Source organism: Eumetopias jubatus, unplaced genomic scaffold (genome assembly GCF_037043125.1).
Source record: "Eumetopias jubatus isolate StellerSeaLion01/CBP00866 unplaced genomic scaffold, mEumJub1_p1.0 scaffold_1, whole genome shotgun sequence".
In the NCBI taxonomy this organism is placed as follows: domain Eukaryota; kingdom Metazoa; phylum Chordata; class Mammalia; order Carnivora; family Otariidae; genus Eumetopias; species Eumetopias jubatus.
The window spans coordinates 11828895-11855292 of NW_028274807.1; the positions used below are offsets into that span (position 1 = coordinate 11828895).

General features: G+C 39.1%; 2 protein-coding genes across 2 annotated transcripts in view; both read right to left on the minus strand.

The window, feature by feature from the left end:
* Nucleotides 1-26398, minus strand: part of MRPS6 (mitochondrial ribosomal protein S6) — a 65410-nt gene that overhangs the window by 19046 nt on the left and 19966 nt on the right. The window lies entirely within an intron of this gene.
* Nucleotides 12812-24461, minus strand: SLC5A3 (solute carrier family 5 member 3). Its single transcript, XM_028114043.2, has one exon. The coding sequence runs from the start codon at nt 24073-24075 to the stop codon at nt 21919-21921; it is 2157 nt and encodes a 718-aa protein (XP_027969844.1). The 5' UTR covers nt 24076-24461; the 3' UTR covers nt 12812-21918.

Here is a 26398-nt window from a genome sequence, read left to right on the forward strand (position 1 = left end):
AAATAAAATCTTTAACAACCAAAAAAAAAAATTTCTTGTTTATTAGGAGAGCTCAACTTGTCCCATTACCTTATCTCACCATTCTACAGCAGGAGTCTAGCAAACAAGGGCTCGTGAGCCATCTGCCTCAATACCTGTTTGTGCAAATAAAGTTTTATTGGAACACAGCTAGCTCATGCATTTACATAGTGCCCATGGCTGCTTTCGTGCTAAAGGTAGATCTGTAATTATATCAGAAACTGTATGTCCTGCAAAGCCTAAGTTATTTACTGTCCGGCCAACCTCTGCTCTACATTGCAATGTACTGAGGAATGCTGCTGAGGCCTCAATCCACTAACCCTAAAATGAACCACAAATAAAAACCATGAGCCTGGGCCACTGAGGTATGCAGTTAGAGAATGTCCCCTGGGATGGGTTATCAGGTAGACACACATGGCACCAACCTAACTGAACAACATCAGCCTGGCTGTTCACATCACCATAGGATTCACAGAAGTGAGTACAGATTCACCCTTCCAACCACCAAGTTCCTCATCTCCTAATCAACCCAGGGTGCCAACTTCAATTTTCCTCATCTGGTGAAACCTATAGCTCTATTAAAATAAAATTCTTAGGCTTCAAAGCAAAATGTTCTCCTCAATCCAACCCAGTACAATGTTCAATTTTTAAGAACATATGGTTTATAGGAAGTAAATGATCTTGCTCATTCACAAGGTCTCTGAACCATTTAATTCCAACTATTCTAAGAAAGGTTGTGTGTGCTTCTCATAGGCTTCTCCCATCCCATCTGAAAGCAGCTCCTTACGACTTTCCTCCAATCCACCATATGGCAATGAAACACTATTTTGGCAAGGCACAGACTGAGGGGCTAAAAACGTTCACTTGAAAAAAACCATGGAAAAGAAACAATGAATGAATGTGAACAGGAACTAGGAAAACTGGATTCCAGTCCCAGCTCATTCACAAATGAGTTACAACCCTGGGTGAATCGTTAAAATTTATCCATTTTTAAACCTGTGCCTCAGTATTCTCATGTGCGGAATCAGCAGTTCCCAACAAATTTCCTGCCTCTACAAGCTTCCCACAAACATTTATATTGTAATTCTCAAAATATCCTAGGGACATACAAAGTTTGCAAGTGGTCTCCCTCTCTTTTCTTCTGTGCTCCTCATCACCCACAAGTGCCCCGCCCACCCCAGGGACTCACCATTCCTGTTATTTCTACACCGCACTTGTGGCAATGTGTAAATGTTCTTTCATCACTAGAATATAAGTTGCAAGAGAGCAAGGACTTTTGTCCGTCATGGACTCATCTGTACTCCCAAAGTCTAAAACACCCCACATACAAGGGGGCAGGCACTAGAAACAGTGGTTAAATAAGTAAATTAATGTATCAATTCCACCTCCTTTGCTTGCTTCCTCACTCCCTTTTTCTTGAGGAACCCTAAGTCTCCTCCCATCTCGACTACAATTTGAAGCCTCTTTCCAAATACAACATAGCTCACTGTCACTTAGTAACCGCAATAGTGAAGCAAGCAAAATGACAATACTAGTGTTTTTCTATTTGTTTCATGTAGTGCCAAAATGCTGTTAATACTAATACTGTAGTTTAAAAGAATCCAGAATTCACCTAATAGAAGTGAAACTAAACATCCATGTATTTCAGATAGCAAGTCCAAGTATATATACAAATATAAATATTAAACTTAGACTCTTTTAATTATTTCCTAATAAGATAAAGTACTATCCAAAAAGCTTATATTAAACAATACTTTAAAAAATTCACACTGGACAAAATAACCAATTTTGGTCATATTATTATTAATTACTAAAACTACTGGTATTCAGGCTGCAACAGAAGACTCAGGGAAAACCCAAAACTTCATATATTTGCAGGGCTACTCTGAAAAAAAGAGATGTCCTATTTTGATCAGACCCTGAAGTTTAGACAGGAATCAAAGGGTAAAAATTATAGAGAAACAGGGCCTCAATAGGTAAACCACACATTTCTGAAAATTCCAGCTATATCAACGAGATGGGCTCCCACCATGTGAAGCAGTGAGCCTCCCTCCCATCACCAGAAGTGCAAAGATACAGGATGACCACTGAATCAGTCTTTTGCATTGGGTGGGAAGCTGGACTGGCTAATTCTAAGGCCCTTGCCAAGATTAAATTCCAATACTATTCTGGCACCACCCATCATTCTGAGGACATTCTGAAGTGAAACTGGGTTTTTTAAAAAAAAACTACAACTGCACAGTGGTGAAGAACACACTGACGCCTAGTAAGGTTTGGTTCTGTTGCCTGGATTTGTATTAAGGCACCGGCTCTTTTACCCACTACTACTTTTGTAACAGTTTCCTGAGAGCGGCCCTAGGAAGCCCAGGCTGCTCAGGCTACATTTTGAAAACTGCAGTTCTAGAGATTCTCATGGACAAAGTTTCTACAATAAAGATGAGAGTAAACTGATAGGAAAAAATAAAAGGAAGGATATCTTTGCTTGCCGGCAAAATAAAATCCCCCTTCAGTAAGGTTACTTAGGCTAAGAAGTCACGGTAGTACTATAAATACCACTGGTCAATAACCAATGTTTTATCTAATGAGAAGCTTGTCAACAAAATTATCTTGTAAATTAGATTCTCTGGCAATGATTAAGATTTTAAAGCCGGTGGCCCTCAGATGCACTCGGTTTTCACTACAACACCCTCACAGCCCAGCAGGAAATAAAAGGCACGTGGAATGCACATTGAACAGCACGCAGCACCTACCTACACCTCGCCTTTCTCACTTAACAAAGAGGTGTGCAATTCCCGGAAGCAGGGAGGATTTATGAAAGGCGGAGCCAGGTCAGAAAACTCCCAAAACCTGGGAAAATGTAAATGTGAGCGCCTTTCTCATTCTCTGCTGCATCTTAATTCGGGGATTTATCTCCTTAAAAAAAATGTCCTTGAAATTCTGCACTGAGATTCTGACAGCAATTGAAAAAGAAAATCTGTGAGCACCTTTCAACAGCAGAACAGGCTTTAAGGGCAGTTCTGTCACTAACAGACCTTGGAAGAACACACGGGACCACCATCTACCTCAAAAATGTGTCAAGTGCAAGCCCTGCCTCACGACATCTGCAAAGGCCAACCCTGAAAATGGTTCCACGGGAATGGTTTTATAAAATATTTTTATGTTCGGAGAACCCCCCCCGCCTTCTGCCCCACAATTTGAATCAAGAGTTGCAGTCCTCTAGGTAATTAAGGATTAAAAACTAGTAAGCACAGAAGCTATTCTAAAAATTAGTTTAAGATTCAGTACAAACCTAGAACACTAAAAAAAAAAGTAAAGCTACACAAATGCATGTTCAAACATGACTACATAATACGTACTATTATACACTGTATAACTGATCGGTTAAGTGACCAGAATAGTAAATTTTATAGGCTTTTTCAAAGGTTAAAGATAGAAAATGCTTCTAGAAGTAGAACTGCACTGCTCTACCACTTTGCCCATGAATCATATTTACAAGACCACTTATAACAAATATGGACTAACTACTGAATAAAGACTTAACAGGCTGTCAAAAGTGGGGAAGGATGGGAAAAGAAAAGGGAACCAACATCCATACAGTGTACCAGGAAAGTAACAAATACGAGAATGCACTGAAAAACGTTTTTATAAGCAACTGTCATGTGCTCTGCAAAAAGTACCTCAAGTTTTCAAAATGATTTTAAAACTGTACATTCACAGTTCAGACATATCATGTGACCATTTAACAAAGTTACGGAGCCCCAAAAGTGGCTAAAATATAGAGCAAGTGAAAAGCACCCATGAATATGGTATTTAATTTATATGATCATCTTTATGAGGCCACCTAGAAATCTTTACTGGGGAACAATTTTAAAATAATGTTAACGAGACAAATCGGTTGTAAAGAGGAAGCTCGCTCCTGATGTCCGGAAAAGGAGGAAGAAAACACTGAATGTGCATACCACATTCTGTGGGTACCAGAAATACAAGCTGAACCTGATGAAACTGCCATTTGGGGGGATTAAGTATAGACACTGACCATTTCTTTAAGGCTCCACCTAATTTTATCTGGAAACATTCTCCTCAAGGCCTCTTCAAGCCAAGTATTTCTGGGTTGCTTACGGTGAGATCCACCTCCGAAAGGATAGCCACAGGGATTGAAACACAAAGTCCCAGCCCTTTAAAAGTCTGCGATATAGCCATGAAGACAGACACATGTAGGTAAATGAAGTAAAAAGGAAGTTAAACACAGACGAGACCGAAGCAAAAAGAACTCCAACGGAGCAGCTATTTGTGACTGGTGGGCTAGGGAGGGCAGACTGCAGGCGGACCCCAACAGCGGAACACCTCCTCTGGCGGCGGGAAGAGGGTCGGTTAGGGCGCTCTCTCAGGGCAGGTCTGGACTAACAGCAAGACAGAAGAACAGGAAGATTCGGACGGAATTTGTATTCGGGGCAGAATCAACACGGGCACTGTGTTTGGTACACACGGAAGCCATCGCTTTTGTCCACTCAAGGCAATTTTTTTGCTTAGCACGTTGAGTTCAGTTTCCTCAAACCTTCGCCTACACTACTGGTAAAAATGTAAACTTTCTTGAGGGCAAATGGCAGGATATGGGAGTTTCAAATATACCTTTAATCCCACAGCCACTTCTAAGAATTTACTCTGAGAAAACTGCCATACCCATGCACAAGAACTTAGTTTTGAAAAGTCTCACCATAAAGTTATTAGGACAGTGAATAGAAAGGCAGTTGTCCATTAACAGAAGACTGGTTCACTAAATTATTTTTACTGAATGAACCAGTATGATACCACCATTTAGAAAAACGATGTTGATCCTTATGTAAGACATAAAAATATTTTCACAATTTAAAAATAGGCATGTAAGGTCAGTCCATATTTTTTTAAAAGAAAAAAAAGTACTTATGTATACATACATGGAGAAAAGGTCTGGATGAATATACAGCAAAATGTTACTATTTTGCCCTAGCATTAAGATGAGAGGACTATCCTGGTTTGTTTCTTTTTTTTTACACTTTGCTTTATCATCTGATTTTTCACAATGAGCAATAAAAGGTGTTCTAGAAGCAAACTTCCATTGAGAAAAATTCAGTTTTTTTTTATTTTTAAAAGGATTTCTTCTGAGGAAAAAATAAAACAAGACGAAATCAGAGAGGGAGACAAACCATAAGAGACTCTTGATCATAGGAAACAAACTGAGGGCTGCTGGAGGGGAGGGGGGTTGGTGGATGGGGAAACTGGGTGATGGACATTAAGGAGGGCATGTCATATAATTAGCACTAAGACTGAGTAATCACTAACCTCTACCTCTGAAACCAATAATGCATTATATGTTAATTAACTGAATTTAAATTTAAAATAATAAATAAATGGATTTTTCCCCTGAATCTATGCCAACTGTTTGCTATCTTACAATGGATGCCATAATTTGCGAATACTGTGTCGAAGTCTTAAACCTATGCCTCAAACATTCAGAATTCATTTGCTGACTCCACATCCATATAGATTTTTAGTAATAATCAGAGGTACCGATGAATAGCTCAGTGGTTACTGAGAGTCTTGCAAGCTGTATTTCCAACATCATGAGCTGTTACGCTGGCTGCTCCATGTCTTGGAAATCAGAGAAAAACTGGAAATCTGTACGTCAGGGGCCTCAAGATCACTGGTTCTAGAATCAGAGCTAACCGAGGAGATGGGACAGGACAAGGCTGAGGCTGGCCCTGAGAACACAGTGGTCAATGAAATCAAGGGGATGAGAAACATCTAAGGAATTTGACAATATTCTAGAGCCATGCAGCCAGAAGTGGAATTTCTGAAAACTGGGAAATCAGACATAAAAATGTATTCTTTGAGGCATGTGATGAAAATAAAAAGAACCCAGGGAAGAATGGAAGAAAAAAAAAACCAGGAGCAAGAGTCCAATGACTCCTGAGTTCCACACAGATTAACGTGAGCCAGTAACAAAGGGCAAATAATAAAGCAGAGAAGGGAGTTACACTTCATAGCATGGCTGAATTTGCCATTGTAAAGGTAGCAGGATGACCAGTGAAGTAACTTCAGCTGCAAAATGCAGTAGGCATCCAAGGGACCCCTGCAGCTAGCCCACAGGAAGACATCGATACAAGCCTTGGTATCAAAAGGTTAGAAATGAATAAATTTAAAGAACTAACTCACAGAGCAAAAACAAAGTCATGATTATGTGAGATCCAACTTTACATGAATTTACTAGTTGCCAGTTACTTATGGGCCTAGGTTAAGAGCAATTCTGTGTAGTTCAACTATAATGCAGTTTTGTTCCTTAAATAATCCACTTGTTTCCCAGGTCTCAAGTCATAGACTATCAATCAGATGTTATTTAAGGCCAAATCTGGAGGCCTAATTGCATACAATCAACTATCCCTTTCACGATTTGGGTAAATCAAAGGAAAAGGGCAGCATCACCAAGGCATTCCTCTAGAGTACACTGGAATCATCTGAGGAACTTTAAAAACGAGAGGTCTATGTCTCACCTCAGATACTTTGATTCCAGTGGCTTGGGAATTTAAGAATCCTGGGCACTAGCGCTCCAGGTGCAGACAGAGGTTAAGAACCACATTCTAGTATGAAGTTGGCTGGCTTCTCATCATCTCAAAAATGAGTGATTCGGGCTGAACTGTATAGTTTATTTTTTTTTTTAAGATTTTTTATTTATTTATTTGACAGAGAGAGAGATAGCGAGAGCAGAAACACAAGCAGGAGGAGTGGGAGGAGAAGCAGGCTTCCCGCTGAGCAGGGAGCCCGATGCGGGACTCGATCCCAGGACCCTGGGATCATGACCTGAGCCGAAGGCAGACACTTAACGACTGAGCCACCCAGGCGCCCTGAACTGTAGTTTATACAGAATTTTCAGCAGTGATCTCCTACAACTCTAATAAACATAAAAGCTCCGCTTCTTTCACAGTAATAATGTCTCCCTGAATGTGAAATGGAGAAATGACAACCCCAACAGGTGACTACTTGTGGTTAATACTACTTCAACAGCTGGAAACAATGCCAAAATTAAGATATCCATGCTTGCTATTCTTTAGACATTCCAAAATCCACACCCTTTTACTGGGAGATTTCCACTTCTATCTTCCCCATCCCCCCTCCAGATGCACGTACAGATGAATAAAAGATGGGAGACAGGAAGACTGGCAGGAGTCCTGGTTACTATGGCAGCAAGTAAATGAAATGCCAAAGCTCATGAAACTGATAGTGAGAGCAGGAATCAGGTATACACCATCAAGCTACCTGTCTTGTTGACTGCTCTCCTTCATGCACATTTCAGTTCCCTGCCTTTGGCTTACAGTTCAGCTTCTTTAGAGAGTAGGAGGGCAGCACCGCAATGACATGGAGACTAGGGGAGCTAAGAACTGGCCAAAGATTGAGTGAGTGGCGATAAAAGGGTTATAAAAAAATCATGTTTATATCCTGTGAATCTTCTAAACATCAGTGTACGGTTTTAGCAAAAATGTGCTCGTTGTCTGGGTTCAAAGAAATTATTTTTAAAGTACACATCGATAGACGCAGAAACCTGGGCTTTGGCAAGAGTCAGGTTTGCACATCCTACTGAACAAAAGACCAACAGTGTGTCCACCAACCAGGCCGCTGCAGTGGTGCTTAATTCAAGTGACGAGAGAAGGCACTTGAGGGATCACACTCCTTCGAAGAGCAGGGAGGAACAGGGTTTAAAAGCACAGTGGAATTAGAGGAATAAAAACATCCTTCAAGATTCAGCTGCTTCCGAGGAGAACTGTGCCTTTCGTCTGTGATGCCATGTGTTATCCCTCTCACTCCACACACACCTTCCAAGTGTAATTATGTAGGAGTGCCTTCCCTTCCTTAATAAGCTTCTTCAAGGTTGCATCTTACTCATCTTTAGTAGGTGCTGGAAACGCAAAGAACTTGGCACACAGAACGTGTTCAATAAATGAATACGTAAGTCAAAGAATAAATGGAAAGATGAGAGATGAAAGTTGCTAACTGCACTTAATTCACTGAAAAGGAAGAGGTTAAGCCAAGTCATAAAATTCAAGGAGAAATCCGATCTTCAACTGCAAGAGGAAAACAGCACCATTTTGTTTTCAAAAGACAGAGATGCATTAATAAAGCTAAAGCACATCCTGTTGGTTAAAAACAGATGCACAGTCAAGGAACGAGGAATAAACAGGTAAAAGAAACAGCCAGGCTCATAAAGGTGCCTCCAAACTTCTCAAGATTCTTGGAACATAATCAAGAATCACTGGACATTCTACTCCTAGAGTATAGAGGGAATATTACACATCCAAACACACTTTGAAAAGCTTTGAAAATTTCCAGAAACTGAGTCAGCAAGTCATGCTGTCTCTATGAACTATGTAGAGTCAACAGGATTATACAGAGAGTCTGCGAGAGGGTATGACAATGAAATTTCATGTTACGGCTGGAAGGAGAGTGAAGGTAAGGAAATGGCAGCCCTCTTTTGTTGTGTTTACTTCCCATCCCTACAGTCTAACCTCAGTGTGTACCCTGGAGTACTGTATTCAACTAGGAGGCCACATATAAAAAGAGGTATCAGCTGCCTCAAAGTTGTCCAGAAAAAAATAAGACTGACAGGAAAAGGGTCTGAAACCCAAGTCCTGCGCTGCATACCCAATGAATGGAGAAGATGAAGCCTGATTTTGAGACTTAAGAGTATATTTATCTTCAAATACTCAAAGAGAAGAAAAGGTTAACGCTGCAGAGGCAGAACCCGAACTATCAAATTAAAACAGCAGACTGGAGGTAAGAAACCCCTTTAAAAGCAGAACTTTCTGAAAGCAAAATGCACATTCTGGGAGAGGGGACTGATAAAAGTTCTAGCTCCTGTGGGTGGTAGTTACATGGGTGTTTGCTTCACACATACAGCTGACCCCCATCATTTGTGGAACGCATACATGTCAGTTCACCTACTAGCTCAATTTTGTTTGTCACCCCCAAATCAACACTCCCACCACTTTCACAGTCATTTGAGGACATGCATGTGTGGAGACTCGTGGAAAATCTGCCACGCAATACACACATTCCCAGCTGAGGTCCAACAACCAAGGCTCTGCCTTGTTTCAGATCTCCCATGGTAAAGCAGGTGCCTTTTTTGCAGCCTACATAGTGCCATGTTTTTCACATTTTTGTGCTTTTTGTTGGTGCTGTTTAAAATGCCCCTGAGAGGGCCCCTGGGTGGCTCAAGTTGGTTGGGCGACTGCCTTCGGCTCAGGTCATGATCCTGGAGTCCCGGGATCGAGTCCCACACATCGGGCTCCCTGCTCAGCAGGGAGTCTGCTTCTCCCTCTGATCCTCTTCCCTCTCGTGCTATCTCTCATTCTCTCTCAAATAAATAAAATCTTTAAAAAAAATAAAAAAATAAAATGCCCCTGAGCGAGGTGAAGTGCTGTCTTAGTGTCCCTCAGTGCAAGAAGGATGTGCTATGCCTTATGGGAAAAAAATGTATTAGAGGGCATGAGTTAGGATGCTATTATAGGCTTTGAGCTCAATGATTTCAAATCAAAAATACATATTTAATATGTCTTTATGAGGAAAAAATGAGGTTATGTATCGATTAGTTAATTAAAATGTGGTGACCAGCCAGAGGCTCACAGGAACCTACCCATGTACTTCCTCAAGGGGCAATGACTCAATATTCACTGATCCAGTGTTAGAGGCAACTTTACAGAACGTAACTACTGCAAATAACAGTAACTAACCATATTCACTAAGCTGTACACCTGTTCATGTCCCATGCACCGTGTATGTTCAATTTCACAAGCAAAAACAATGTTTTGATAGGTGGGCTTTATGCATTATACAGAAGAATGAAATATGCATTTCTCAGGCCCCTTCAAAATGTAAACAATCATTAGCTTTGCACTTACAGAGATAAGCAGAATTTTAAAACTCCAACTGTGCTTCTGGTTGGCAACATGTTCTTTTTAGGAAGGGCAGAAATGGGCGATAGGCTCTGAAATTTCAACTTTCAAATGCTAAGTGAAGAGGGGATACCAAGACTTCCCAGGATGTTGGAAGATTCAACACAAGCATCTAATTATGCTCCCTCCTGAAAACCTACTAGAACTATAGTAAAGGGATTTTTTTTTTTTTAAAGGTACAATGCTGCAAGAATGAGGAAGATGGGAAAACAGCAATTCAATTTTAGAAGAAGGCAAGTGGATGGAAGAAAGCAGCAATGTGGAAAACCGAGAATCAACCACACTAACTAACACTGCAGAACTCCTCAAAAGATCCGAGAACTGGATACACTGGGTACACCTCTGAAAGTGGAGGTCAAGTGAGAGATTAAAATAAGGCTTGTCCAAAGTGTAAGGATAATTGGATCCTTAGATGCATGTTTGGAAGTTTATTCTCTGGAGTGGACAAAACACAGAGAAACCTCTGGACTGGAAGAAACACACAGCTGTAAGTGGGGGTGTCATACCAAAAAGAGATTGAGAAAAAAATGCATACAGAAAGAGACCCCTGTGCTCTTTCCCCACTTAGCTCCCAGAATAATGGCCCAAGGCCTTTTATCCTTCAGTCAAGGACTCAAAGAATACTCTTTGGGGAATCTGACCTGTTCAAAAGTTACCTCAGGAGTAATCCAACAGCCAGGCCACCAAGGCCCAACAATGAAGCTCACGAGCTCCACCCACACGTTCGGTAGTCCATCCTGTTCGATGTAAGCCCACAGCCAAAGATCAGCATACATTTGAGAAAAGCCTTTGACATGAGAGCCCAACACGGGAATAACTGGAGTAAACAAACACTGCAGGAGGAGAAAACAGTATCTTCAGAGATGAGGAGAGACAGCATCCCCTCAACGAGATGATAAAAAAAAGAAAGATTCAGGGAACAAAGGAGCCCTGAAAAATTAAATATCTGAGAAATTCTTTTTCAACAGAAGGGTTGGAAAATAAAGTTTAGAAACACCCTTAGAAAGAGCAAAAAGACAAAGACAATTAAGATAATTAAAAAACAAAAGACTGTATGAAATTAACCAGACCATTACATGTAGTCCAAGAGTTGAACAAAAGGGGTTCCAGAAAGGAGAAAACAGGGAGAATCATAATCCTAGAAATGAAAGACATGGGACTGTCAAATTGAAAGAGCCCACTGAGGGCCAGGACAATGAATGAAAACTTTCAAGGCATATTAATAATGAAATTTCAGAACACTGAGCCTAGAAGCTAGGAAAAAAATGGTCTTATGCTTACAAATCTCTGAAGAAAAACACTTTCCAATCTACAATTCCAGATTCGGCAACACTTTTTAAAGATACTTACTGACATGCAAAAACTTTAATTCTAAGGATTTGTAGAATTGGAAAAAAATGAGTTAACGTGTCAATATTATCCGATTTCTTGCACTTGGAGAAGGGAGATACATAGAATGGGGGAAAGCTAAAAAGAACCCTCTAGTGCTCGTTTAGAACTGGGAGGCATCAGTAGGTATGTATGAATTTCCTACCTCGGTATACTGAAAAGAGCCAGGAAAAGGCATGTTTACCCCTGTAAGAATGAGCACACCCAGACCCTGGTTTCTAAATCCCACTCCCTACTAAGTGCCTGATCCTGATGGGGGCAGGGAAAGCACAAGATAACCATGAAAACACCTCGCTGTTCTGGGAAATAAGGAAGTGTGTGTGATGGAAATGTGTCATGAAGGACACAGAAACTGGCCTGCAGAGTGTCACTGGCTAAATCTGGAAACATTTGAGCAAAATAATGACATTAATGGATTATAACCCAGTAAATGAGTTCATACTGAAAAATGGGGAAAGAGGGAAACTCTTCATTTTAGTATAGCAAAACAAAACAAAAACTAAAACAAAATCACTGTTCTGCATCATCATAGTAATAACTGCTCAGGCAAGGACTACCTATGTACACTGAAATCAGGAGTTCAAGCTCAATGAGGAGTTAAGTTATTTACATAATCTCCAATTATTTCCCCACAAATTACTTATTAGCAAAAGGAAAATCAGTAACTTGACAGGGGAGAAACCTGGCAGACACTATCTTAATCAAGTATCAAAGTTAGTGTCAACAATAATGGGACAACACAACATCACACACCTCCCAGTGTGAAGCTCTGAGGACATATTACTGCTTCTGCCGTATACCCACCAAAAACGCATAGTGTGAATCTAATCATAAGGAAACAAACCCGGACTGGGTAGGGGCGGTCACAAAATGGCTTCTAAACTTCAACGTCAATACCATGGAAGACAAAGAAAAATGAGGAACTGCTGCCAATTAAAAGGGAGACATAAAAGCTTCTGAACTTTAAAAAAAAAAAAATGCTATAAAAGGACATTATTGGAACAGCAACATTTGAATCAAGACTTCATATTAAAATGTTGTACCACTGTTACTTTCCAGACTTTGATGATTATATTGTGATTTTATGAGTGACTGACTGTCTTAAATATACTCCAAGTACTTAAGGAGCAGAGGGGAATGGTGTCTGCAACTTAACACTCAAATGGTTCAGAAAAGTGTATGATTAAGAGAGAATGACAAAGCAAATGTGGCAAAATGTGAACTACTGGTGAACCTGGATGAAAATGATTCCAGAATTCTTTATACTATTCTCACAACTTTCGTGTAATTTGAAATTATTTCAAAATAGGAGCAATAAAAGAAAGAGAAAAGGCAGTGAAGGACAACCTCTTCAACTCTAGCACAGAACTCTGTATATTTTTGAGGGCAGACGCGTTCATACTGAAAATACTCACTCACAGAAATGTAAATTTTTCATTTTATTCAAAGTTGGTACAGAAGTGCTAATAACATTTCCATAAAATAATTACTATACTTCAGTTACAGGACAAGATACCACAGAAAGGAATATACTTTGCAAGAAATGTAGGTTCATCTGAAGTTTCCAAATACTCTTGAAGGCTAATGCAGCAGCTGGAGAAGTACACACAGTACACAAACGACAGTGTATTTTACAGAGTCAGTAATGAAAACTGACAGCTCTTTAAGCAGATTTGTTTTTCCATTTTTTTCAACAATAACACTTTTAAAAAACACATTAAACCAAGATCATACATGTCTACAATTTTTAAAAATCAGATTGTATACAGGTTAGAATAATAGTCAAGTTAGAATTGTCATGTATGGTTAACAATCCTAAATCTACAATTTCAGTTGTATTCCCTTCAATATGGAAATAAACTGGTTTATACCAAATTCTACTTTCTGCTTGCAACTAAAACACTGTACAATGTGAAGATGGACCCCATCAATCAAACCTTAAAAAAAAAAAAAAAACTGTGGACAATAAAAGGTACACTGGAAATCAGTTTACAATTCCAAAAACTCACCAATAACGCAACAGCTTCATTTATAATCACATTTGGTCTACAATGCATAACTGACGAAATGATACATGTACACAATACACACCCCCAGTGCACAGACTGGTCTCTTACAGAAAATATGAACAAAGCATAAAAGGGAGGACACTAGGAAAAACAATTTTCAACGAAGACATCTTTTTAAAATGCAATACTTACATATCAAAAGTACTAGATAAAAGCAGCAGTACGCTGCTGACATTTGGCTTAAAAATAAAGAAATGAATGAAGCGATTTCACAGGATATTAGAAAAGGAATTGGTTTTCTTCTTGAAGAAGACTACTAACTTTTGCACAGCAACTATTTTTGATATCCACCTTATCAAAAAAAAAAAAAAAAAAGCACTGAGAAGCGTAACGTAGTTCGTATGTGATTGCCAACATAGGTCCGGGCAACAGAAATGGGATGTCCAAGCAAAGAATGGGTAGATCCCTGCTGTATTTCTGAACTCTGTTGGCAATCTATAAACCAAAGCAATATTGGTAGGGGAAAGCAGGGAACAGATTCCATATCATCATCTGACACTAATGTAATATGTCATTATTAACAAAAATAAAGCTTTTGCATTTTAACAACGCCACAGAAAAGTCCATGAGCAAAAGACTTGTTGATTTGTTTTTGCCACTCAAGAGTTAGAGATCTCAAAGTGAAATTAGAAAATTGTAATTATACATATTTACACTGCTAGGACGACTTTCACCTAGACTAATTAAAGCAATTTTCCATGGAATTATAAATGAAAGATATTCTGCCAAAGGAATCTTCAAAAGCATTAAGTTCTTAACAAATGATTTTAAATTTAAAAACAACACTTAAAAAGGTACAGACGCATACTATATAGGACTAACAGGTTGTAACTGCTTTGCCTTAACACACATTGCTAAGCCAAAGACATTCCTCAAACCTTTCTCTTTTTTTCCTGCATTTCTGGCACTCCTCTGCCCTCATCCCCCAAACCAGAGGTTTTACATTCTAAAATACTGAGAGAACACACCTGTGTTTTTACTAGAGGAGCAATCTCTCCCTCAAGGTGTTCCGGTTAACCCTTCTAAAACATGTGACATTAGTCTACATCAGCTTTAATCTTCATCCCATGTATTACCAGAGTGGACCAAGTCTTTCCTTAAGAAGATAAATACACAAACTAGAGGAGAGTGGGAACAAAGGTAGTCACTTCTCTCCCATTCTGAGAGTTACAGCTTTTGACCTATGGGCAAAATCCAAGACAAAGACTATTCATTCTTGATAAACTGGGACTATAAAGAAAGCAAGGGATAAGACAAGGGCAATACAGAGTGCAAGAAAACACATTTTCTCCTGCACACACATTCTGATTTCATCTACTCTAACCATGAAGCAGGGAATGGGACAGGTAAAAGAATCCTTTAGACTCTTATAACCCCTGTGAAAAGCAAAGTAGCTCGTTTGGCAGGTATGTCTCAGATTTAGTTTGATGCTCAGAACACTTGGATCAAATTCTGCTCTGTTAAAATGAAGTGCAGTAAAGCACATGAAAAAATAAAGATACATTCACAAACTCTTACAAAGCTACACAAAGATTAAAGACAAGTAGTATTTGCCCTGTTAAAATGTAAAATTTCTCCATGTTTTCAGGGAACTACTGATAGCAGGTAAAATTGCCTAAAGATTTAAGATAAAAAATAGTAACACCAATGGCCCTACAGCTTAAAGCAAAAGTTTGTCAAACTCTTCCACCCACCAAAAGCCTAGAAGTCTGTCCCTGTTTTAGTTCCAGATTGTAGGAAAGAACGCATAGACCCCATTTTCGCTAGTAACCCCCAAATGTAACTGCAACATTCTTGACTATTTGTCTTTTCTCCCTCTACCAAAGTAGTACAAACTTATTCAGATTATTACATTTGAATCACTTATCATTTAGGACCACAACTCAGGATACCTCGTTGTCTAGGGCTTTCAATACTGTGGTCCTCCACAACTCCCAAGACAAAACACCTGGTGGGCTGTACAACTGGCACTTGTGGGATACTAAGAAATACTGTTAGTCTTGTGCTTTCTACATGTGAAGACACACACCTGCATGAACATGATTTGTGCTTTCTATGGACTTTTACTTTAAGCTTTTTACCTATCATGGAATGTGAAACTGTTGGCAGATGTATGTTCTCAGGTATGCCTATCAAACCTGCACTGGAAAAACAATAGTTAAAATATACTCACAGAATTAATAAGTAACCTTATAGTTTTAATTAAGGATATAAAACAAATATAGATGAATAAATAACATTTAAACTGCAACAGGAATTAGAGCTACCTGGTTTCCTTGAACCTAAACAAAGGCTGTGTATAAAGTATGTAAATATAAATGTATTTTTTGTATTTCCTTGACTAGTCGTAACAAAATTTAAAAAGAGGAATTGTAACAAATAAGTATATTCTATCAGGAAAGGGAAATGTGTAAACTAGCAGAGTCAATATTGGCAACCAGAAGGCACTAATAAAAACACATAAATTTCAGAAGCTGATTATATTATGAAATACCCTATATATTGGCCTTTGCCAATTTGGGATTTCAAATAACAGCAATGAGCTTAATTTCAGTTTCCAACTATTATAACCAAAAAGTGAGTTAATTAAGGAACATTCATTCCACTTATAGAAGTCTAGGCTACAATGATATATTGAAAAATTATCCAGACTAATTTGTCCAAAGGCAATTAAAAAAAAAAAGTAAACACTCCTTCCTAGGGTACAAGGTGAATTTACCAAGATAAACGTAAGTCTCCAATAAGGTTGTGGTTATCTACCGTCAACTTGTGCTGTTGCGGCAATCACTGAAATATGTATTTCCCTTATTGACAGAGTTCACAGACTGTAAACTATCTTAAACTTGGGGAAGGGGTAGGAGAGGATGGAGGGGTTTCATTATCATGGACAACAATTATGATATAGAGCTCTTCTGAGAGCAGAGCCACGGCTCCCACACTAAGAAAAATCTGAGACCACTGTGCTTTTGTCCTGACTTGCTCTTCATTTGCTTATTTTGTTCTAGCATCCCTCTCTTCAATCATAGTATGAATCCAGATAACCAAACCACACTGAAAAGTCATTACATAGAGTAAGGTTATTGGTTTAAAATCAAAAGCTTCAGATTATGGTCCTCCCCTAGAAAGTAAAGTGTGTGAAATCAGTAACAATACAGATACATCAAACCTTTTTCGCCTATTTCTGAGTAAGACAATATATCCATGGTTAAGGCTGTTAGTTACCAGATAAACTGGGTGCTTAACCCAAAACAAAAAACTAAATCCTATCTTTTATATAAAGGATTTGAGATGGATAACAGAAACATAAATTATATCAATTTTCACAACATTCCTTTAAAGGTGAATCAGTAGTTTAAAGCCTTATTCCCAGCACTGGAAAGAAGTTTAAATAAACACATTTATAGGACTCCGTGAACAATGGTGTGGGATTCAGTGCTGGCAAAGCCTGTAAGCAGTTTGAACCTTAGCTAAGTTCAATTCTAGGAGTGAAAGAAGTTGAATACTTAGTCTTCCAACAGAGGGGGAGAGTTTGACAAAAAGCGTACCAAATTAAGAGAAATGACTTAATGGAGGAAAAGGGGTTTGCAGCCCTGAGTTAAGCCAACCAAGTCTAACCAAGTGTAGTAATCAAAGCTTCTTATTTAATTCAGCTTCATACCTAACTAGTACAAAAGGGCTTCTCTATATGCCAACTGACTAGTTCCAACTTTTTACCCTTAAGTACTGCAAGAACAAGGCTTTTTGGCATCAAAACAAACTCCATTCCTCTCTGTATTGTGACACCGCCATCTCAAAGGGACTGGTATGAATTTTAACTATTGCTGCCTCCCTAATTTTTGAAGAAAAGAGTTTTCGGAATAGAATAATGAATTACTAGGGCTTTTATTATTAGTGAACACTAGTGAACATTAGTCTGAGAAAATCATTCTTGAGAAGTTAACAGTTTAAGCTAATAGAAATTTAGTATATTTAAACACAACTATGTTTTATATATATAATGAATCATTATTTGGATCCAAGTCTTCAAAACTGGGGCAAAGTAGCACTTTTGCACATCATAGCAATAAGCCTGAACATGAATTAAGCTGATAAAAGATCAAAACAGGAATTTGAGAAGCGTTAAAAGAACAGGTGAATAATTAAAGCAATGTGAGGGAAGACAAATAGAGGCAAAGACCAGTCTCTCTGAATGGCAGGTGGGTATACCACAAATAGGAATATACCCTATTTGTAAAGTCTGCTCAAGCCAATGTCAACATCAAAATGTCTTAATGCAATTTAACACTTTGTTAATGAGAAATCTTATGAATACACGCCTAAAAGCATTTTTTTCTACTAAAGTATCACTATCAAATATCAGTCCTTTTAACCTCAAATATGTTTTAAAAACTCCTATTTCACAATACTTAACATCAAACCAGGGTTTAACTGGCTGGATCTTATTCACTGGTATCCTAATCTATAGGGGAAAGGTTTAAACTAGCCGACAGCCAAGATGCTTCAAGTTCTAGAATTCACTGAACAGAATTCTACATCTGCACATTTTAAGCTAATGTTTGTCCTCTGCCTAACTTGTTAAGTTTGTATCACCCAGGTATCTCTCAGCATCTCATTTAATAGTTTTTCTGACTTAGGAAAATTTTGCCCTGGCAAATCTCTGTGGTCACATAATGTAACAGGAATGGTCTACATACATCGCTCAGTACAAAACTGGGGAGTGGTGGTGAGGTGTCACTCACTACTCCATACCCATGTGGTTCTTTCCAGCCATCATACCACAGATGAAAACAACACAGCGGAGTAAAAACTATAAGGGAAGTAAGTAAGCCAAATACCGCCAAGTGGGAACATTGATGGGTCTAACCTTTTAAGAGTTAATGATATAGCCAGTCTGTAGGATGGTAAAGAATGAGAACAACCCACAGGCTGCACTGAATGATATTTGAATAGAGAGGGGAAGATCCATGCACCCTCTAAGTATAGGGAAGAAAAAGCAATGGACTGAGAAATGGAGACACTTAAGAGACTCTCAGTGCCCTGGACAAGACTTTTCAGTCCCCCCACTCCCAATTAGCCTCGGGTTAAAGAACTGAGTGACAACCTCCCAATCAATTCTTAAAAGGTTAAGTTTCACATGTGATAGGTCTCTGCTAATTGTTTGAATGTGCTAAGAACTATGATCTTGGCCAGACTCTTTGTGCAAAAAGACAATGAATCCTTTGAGCCAACTGAAAAGGAAGCCTTGCGAGAGATCTGCTGAAAATAGGCCAAAGGACACAGAACCACCACTATTGCTTGATGCTTCCCTAACCTAAAGATAAGAGTGATAACCTCACCAGGAAGAGAATGGCTGTGGAAAAAGATTGGCTCAGCTATTTCAAAAGCCACTTACTATCTTGGAGCAAAAGGACATAATATTTTTGGAGCTAATAATTCTTCTGCGTGCCAGAGTAATAAGCTCTGCTCATCAGATCTTAGGACTGAGATTGCCTGAAAGGATAAAAATCTAAGAACTGGGGATACCACTAACAGCAGATCAGACAGTATTTTTCTCTACCTTTGAAGAACCAGTGTCCTCACTTCATTTTGACTCTTGGGTAACTATTTTAGTCAATATCACTCTTATTCAATTCTGAACCTTAGCTTGAGCCAATATAAAAATATATACATATTAATGTCTACAGATGAGATGTTATCATTTAGGACCCATTTAGTGTAAAGTATGAACATTTTGCTAGCTTAACACAGACCAGGTATCACTCCATGAACAATCATTCTAACGAAACATATTGAACAGTAGTCCCCTGAATGAAGCTGCAATCAGCAATTCACATACTTATTCAAGCACATTACCTACTACTGGAAAGCAATAAGAAGGGCAAGCTTCAGGGACTTCAGTCTCAACAGAGTGATGATTATACTGGCAAGAATAAACATCCTAATGGATATACTAATAGTCATTCCTTATTTACAGACATTAGTACTCTAAACTTGACCTACCGCTATATATACACAAACAGACACAAGGTGATGTATTTCATGTATCATACTAAGACAGCAGCAAAGAGAAGGTGGGGGGGCGGGATCCTAATACTTCAAACTATTAGGGCTCAACATTAAATAAAGGGGAAAAAAACTCACACAAACACCACCTATTAATTTACGCTGTAAGAAGGGGTAAGAAGGCTGCCCAGCCACTGTGTCAATCCTCTTTGCTGAGTTACACAGCAATGTGCTCAAAGTCAAAGAAAATTTTAATTCCTATGACTTAATGCCAATTTAAAAAATCTAAGGTCCTATTATTTTCCGAAATACCAAAAGGTTGTCTCAAAGGAAAAACAGTTCCTTTGAGAAGAAGACAAACCATGAGTCCAGCTTTGCATACATGGTTTTTCTGTTCTTCCCAATAGACTTTTTGTAACCTTGGACATAACAGAGCCACAGCCTCCGCCAAACAAGAAAAGGATGGTCCCTATTTATTTGGCCCCCAGCTTATAAACTGTAAGAATGAAATTGAGAAAAAACTCTACAAGGCACTCTAAGCTCTCAGAAATCATGCTATTCATACATGAATTATTTTTTCATCTACAGACTCAGTCCATCAGAAAGCCTCCTGGAGATGGGAAGACATTATGCTACCTGATAATTTCTAAAATCAACTTCGGACTAATCAAGTCCATCATAATGAAACTCGTTTATAGAATACAAAAAATTTAAAGTCATTAGGACTGAGTTTTGATTCAAAAATCTACAAAAGTATCTAAAAAAGTAATGCTCTTCCCTAAAGAATACAAGCTTCATAAAATCATGCAATTTAAAAAGTACCATCGATTACAGGAAAGTCAAAGAAAGTAGATACACAATTAGTTTCCTTCATATGTCATGGAGGAAAAAGGACCATGTTGAGCACACAGACACAGAACCTCGTAATCTGTAGAGCTTTTCTCTAATGTCTTTTGTATCCTGTCCTCAAGAAGGGGAATCAGCCTGTGAAAAAGATTCCCATCCACAAAGGTTACAACGGAGTGCCAAGCCGTGTGAAGATAGAGGATCCTGTAAGTACACAAGTCGTAGGATATCCTCCACAAGACATACTACTAAACCCGGAAGTTCTTATTCATGACACCTCTTTAACATGCTATCCACTCTACAGAAAGACTATACTGACAATCTACCAATGGCAAAGCATGCACTGTTTTCTGTTACTGATGCCGAGTTTGCACTGGAACCTCCTCATGCTCTAAGTCAATGTAACTTTTTAAAAAATGTAGAGGCCGTGTACAGATGGCGAGTCTTTCCAAAAAATAAAAAAATAAAAAAATAAATCAGGAAAACAAACTTATCAAGAACAAAATATGATCTCAGGATTATTATTTTCCCTCCAAAAGCTCAATTTCAATATATCATGATCTAATCAAGCAGGGCAACCCAGCACAAAGGCAGTGACAATTTTCTTCAAATTTCTGGACATATCTTCCAACTGAATCCACTTGGAAAAGTGTGTGGCTAATAAAAAAGGTTACCAAATGCAAAAACAAAGAACAAAGCTAGAGAATTAGTGGAGTATGAGTAGTCGCCTGTTTAGCATAAGCTGATCAAACACTGCTTGAGGACTGCTAATTCCCAAACTATATAAACAATCTTAACTTGGTCAATCAATTTGGGGATCATCAGCAATGTTTACTTCATTTTCTCCCCTAATCATGTGACAATACAATCATGACATAACTTTTTATCAAGACAGAGTTGGTGGTCATTTGAGTATGGTTCACTTAAACTTCGGTCAAAGTAGGAAAAAAAAAGGAACTGAAACAAACTTTTTACCAACATTCCATATGTTGGTGGTACCAGAACAGCTACAGGTAAACACTCTTTCTTTCTTTTGGCAATCAGAATCCACAGGCTCATGCTAGCAAAATGAACCTGGCAAACAAACTAACCTGTCCTGATACAAGGACCCCACAAGCACATCAGTTAGGTTTTCAGTACACAACTGATTATACAATGTCCACGAATTGTTTTAAATGGTAGTAGGGATTACAGAGACAGAGAAAAAACTCTGAAACGAGCAAGTCCTCTACTTCAAGATAAGAAGGCCTACCAAGATTTGGCAGTGCACACAGTATACCTTGTTTGTGATAATCTTAGCATATATTCTGCTCTACATGTTCTATGAGAATAATTGGTCTCTCCTTACTTTGGTATGGAAAATTTTAAACCACATTTGCACAATTCAGTCTGTTAAACAAGTTTTACTTCATTTAGGTTGAAAATTTACTTTCATCCATCTCTGGGAAAATAAAGTCTTGCAAATAGATGATTTTCTGCTAAGTAAAATTTGGCTAAAACCTATAGCGTAAACAATGCCTGAGAGATGCAACAGTTACATAAGTTTTGTTTTTGTTTTTTTTCCAAAGACCAGTATTTTCTTAAGTTAGTGTCTCATCATATCCTTAAAAAGTTCATAAGGAGAAATAAACAAACATGAAAATTCCAAGTGAACACACAGCAAAAAGTCCGATATTTAATATTAGTTTAACTTGTGGAGGCTCTTCCAACATTTGTAAACAAACAGCCTCCTCCTCCATCAGGTCTCTGAGACTCCTCTTGCTGAGGCTCTTACTTTTAAAGCCACAGAACCAATCTATGAACTTCCAGTATCGGCCTCCATCCTCTGTTTCCTTCTTTCTCTCTTTCTCACCCATAAGAGCTGCTTGCCCATTGGAATAAGCATCTACTGGTGTTTCTGCCTCTGAATGCCCTAAAGAAGCCACCGGATTGCCCTCTTCTCTGCAGGTCACCAAGAGATTAACATCTTCCGGCTGAAGGCCCTTGATACTATCTTCAGATTTCCCATTGGGAATGATGTGGTTGATGGCCTCACTGTTCTCACTGCACCTCAGAATGCTCTTCTCTTGCATTTTGTATGGTTCATCTTTCGGGGAGCAGCTTTCCTTCACCACCAGGCTCTTCTTAGACCAAAAGGTGGTGGTACGAATCTGTTCCTTTGTGGGAGGTGGTGTGAGAAGGCTAACAATTACAGTAATGAGTCCTGTGACCCAAAACAATGCTGTGGCCACATACATGTAATGGATGTCTTTGATGAAGCCTGGCCTGTTATCAGGTTGGTCACATTCTGGGGCACGGTATGCAAAGGCCAGTGTCAAACGGACTGCTCCAAGAACAAAGCCAGCCATTCCACCATAGAAAGCCCCTTGCTCATTGCAGCGCTTCCAGAAAATTGCCAGAAGGAACAGGGCCGCAACTGGGGGTGTCAGGTAATCTGCTACCTCCTGAATGTAAAGGTACATCTGGCCTCCTTGCATCTCCACGATGATTGGCACCCATGCAATGCTGATCACCACCATAAAAGCCACAAATATCCTCCCCACAATCATTAGTTCCCTGGAGCTTGCGCTCCTGCGGATGAGTTTGTACACATCGAGGGTGAATATGGTACTGGCACTGTTAAAGATAGAGTCCAAGTCGCTCATCAGAGCTGCAATCATCACTGCCATCATTAAGCCACGGAGGCCCACGGGAACCAGCTTCATCACCAGGCGTGGGTAAGCAATATTAGAGCACCCAGCTCTGCTTCCACATACTTGCATGCAGTGCTCTGGGTTGATGCAAGCTATATCATCAGCAAACAGTATTCTGGAAATCATTCCTGGGACAACTATGATAAACATTGGCAGAAGCTTCAAGAAGCCAGCCATAAGAGTAGACCCTTTGGCATGAGCAATGTTTTTAGCTGCTAAGACTCTCTGCACGATGACTTGGTCAGCACACCAGTACCATACTGAAGCTGGGGTCTGCCCAAGAACGAATCCAGGCCAAGGAACATCTTCATCTGTTGGATTCCGCAACATTTTCAGTGCATCTTTCTTAGGGTGGACATGACAAGAATTTGTGTTGGAAAGGTTGTATGTCAACAAGATGGAAGTAACATTGGGTGAGGCCAACATGTACCTTCTCTTAACTTCCTCAAACCCGCCAATCTCCATCATGCTAATAATCATAAGTGTGAGTGCCCCAACGATCATAAGCAGAGCCTGGAGAGTGTCTGTGTAGATCACTGCAACAAGGCCTCCGGTGACAGTCAGCAAAGCAGTCATGCCAATGAGCAGGATGACAGACACATAGAGGTTCCAACCCAAAGACTCCTGGATAAAGAGGGCACCCGAATACAGATCCACTGAGAGCTTGGTGAAGATATAGAGAATCAGAGACAAGGCTGCGAAATAGACCTGAATCCTATGGCCACCAAATCGCTTGGACAAGTATTCAGGCATGGTGTATACCCCTGACCGGATGTAAATCGGGATGAAAACCCATCCCAGAAGTTGCAAAAGCAGTAAGGCATTGAATTCCCATGCGCCCACTGCAAATCCACTTGCAGCTCCAGATCCTGCCAGCCCAATGAAGTGCTCACTCCCAATATTGCTCACAAACAGAGAGGCACCAATTGCTACCCAGGTCATAGAGCGCCCCGCCAGGAAGTATCCACTCACGGTGCTTCTATTAGATTTCCACATGGCAAAAAAACCAATGCACATGACCAGGATAAAATACAGGGCCACTATGGCAATGTCTGCTGTCTCCAGTACAGCCCTCATTTTGGTAACTTTGTGAATAAAAGTGTCCAATGACAGAAGTGTCCGACTTTTTATTTACTCATTAGTAACCCCAGACAAGTCTGTAAACCATACGTGAACTGGACTACACAGAGCAACACAGCAGGTCAAAGTCTTTGTCCTTTGGTTTGCTGTCTTGATGGTGGTGGTTGTGATAAACTTTGAAGGAGACAGTTTAAATTTTCCTCCGCTTCTTAATTGGGATTGAGAACTTAGCTCGTACTCTTAATCCACTCTCCACAAGACCATCAGCATTTACTCAGGTGCTGGAGGAGAAATTCTGAGTTGCAGCTAAGTTAGTGAAGCCTACTGTACCAACCCTGCAAGGCAGCAAAGACAAAAGACAAAGATTGAATTAGAGGAGGGTCTCACCAAGTGATGAGGAAACTTTCAGTCTAGCAAAAACGGCGCAATAAGACATTCTTTATAAAAAGAAAAAAAAATTTTTTAATATACTTCAGTTCCACAGGAAAGAGCAATCTAAACTAGCACATCGGGTACTTAAAGTCATGAGAATATTTATCATTTTGAGCTAAGAACAAAAATTCATTGACCTCATAACTAAGTGACCTAACTTCTCTAGCAACTAAGAACTGCCTACCATGACATTGCCCTTTTTTTGTCTTGCTGTGGTCGTCTCAGATTGGAACAGACACCAAGATCTTAAAGCACCTTAAGGGAAAAGGGCGGGGAAAAAACACTAATTATTCATAAGGGCACCAGAATGAATCTTCAAATGCTATGACTCCTGAGTAATGCACTCTATAGCCAGTTAGGGTACTGTATGGAATAGGCAGGTAGACTCAACTCAGTGTTACCATCTACCCCCCCAAAGACAAAATCAAGTTATCACTTAGTCTATGCAAATTTATTACTGTAAAATTTTCCTAAATTCCTACCACAAATGTGTATGTGGTAGTTATACAGCAATGTAGAAATTGTGAAATGACTCCTGCCCTAGAGGGAAACAAGACATTCCAGACAAAAAAAAACACACAAAAAACTAGGAACATACACCTTATAAAACCCTAACATTTTATTATTTCTCCTAGCTAGAAGACATCAGAAGATTTCTGAAAAATGTTCAAAAAGGTAATTTCCTTCCCTTCCTTTTCATCAGGCAGTAATTCTAAGAGATTCTCTGAGAGGATAAAGGCACAGTGACACAAAGTTTGATTCTGTTGAGTAGTTTTCCTTTTAATAATGCTTTCTTACTGAAGGGTACAGAAAGCAAGGAGAATAGGGAGGAGGAGAACAAAATTTCTGAAAGACTGAAAAATAACGTATTAGCTCTTCCAAACCTCAATGAAACAAACATTTATCAACCATTAAATAACAAGTTATCTTCAATTAAGTCAGTCAGACAGTTTTCAGTCCTGGATTAAGAAAAAAAAAAATCACTCTGCAAAACAGACATTTAAATCAAGTTTATGAATCTGATGGTTTTCTCCTGAAAAAGAGACAAATTCTAAATCTACAAAGTTAATTATAATTGTAGCTAAGAGTTCAGTCTGAAGAACATTTTGTTATTCATCCTATGCCTGCCACCACACACCAACTTCTAATGTGAGTTTTCCTTTTGCGATAAACCAACCTCAAAGTGAAGCGTTTTTCTATACTCGACTAAGTAGATGCTTTTTGATGAATCTACGCATTTTCCTTTAAAAATCAGTAGCAAACTTAAGACCTATAAATGATACTAAAGCCACTGCTTTCCAAAACTGTTCAAAATAGACCACAGTATTAAAAAAACTTTTAAAAACACACCTCTCACTGACCAGGAAAGGAGCTGGAAATAATGGCTAAAGATAAACATTCTACTGAATTAGGTTATTAGGTCTAATTCATAAGGCTGCCTAGTTTGAAATGTCTTAAACCCATCTTTATGCCTTTTTTAAGCATACAGCACTATAATAATTACACTAAGAAAACAGATTACTATCCTTCCTAAGAGCCAGTGTCAATGACTGACATGAATAAAACTCCCACGCACGAAAGCATCAAATACACTAACAGTTGGGATTTGTATCACCTTCAGACTTGCCAAATCTTCAAAGCTGGTCATGTTTCTGTGACCACTTTCCCCACCCCAAAAACTTCCTGAAGAAACACTTGGACATTATCCAGAAGGATCACCTAAATTTTTAATAAAGTATCAGATGACTAATAAACACTAACTACCTAAAAGGTGCCTTTAATGTTTCAGTATAAGCGGCAGGTCCTTAATTACAAAGAAAATAGCTGTGGGTAGTTGTGAAATCCTGCCTTGGACAAAGCTCCCTGCCACTCAACATCGAAGCCACTT

What these genes read in the sequence shown, in the direction of transcription:
- SLC5A3 (XM_028114043.2), bottom strand. Translation starts at nt 24,075, where the DNA reads ATGAGGGCTGTACTGGAGACAGCAGACATTGCCATAGTGGCCCTGTAT.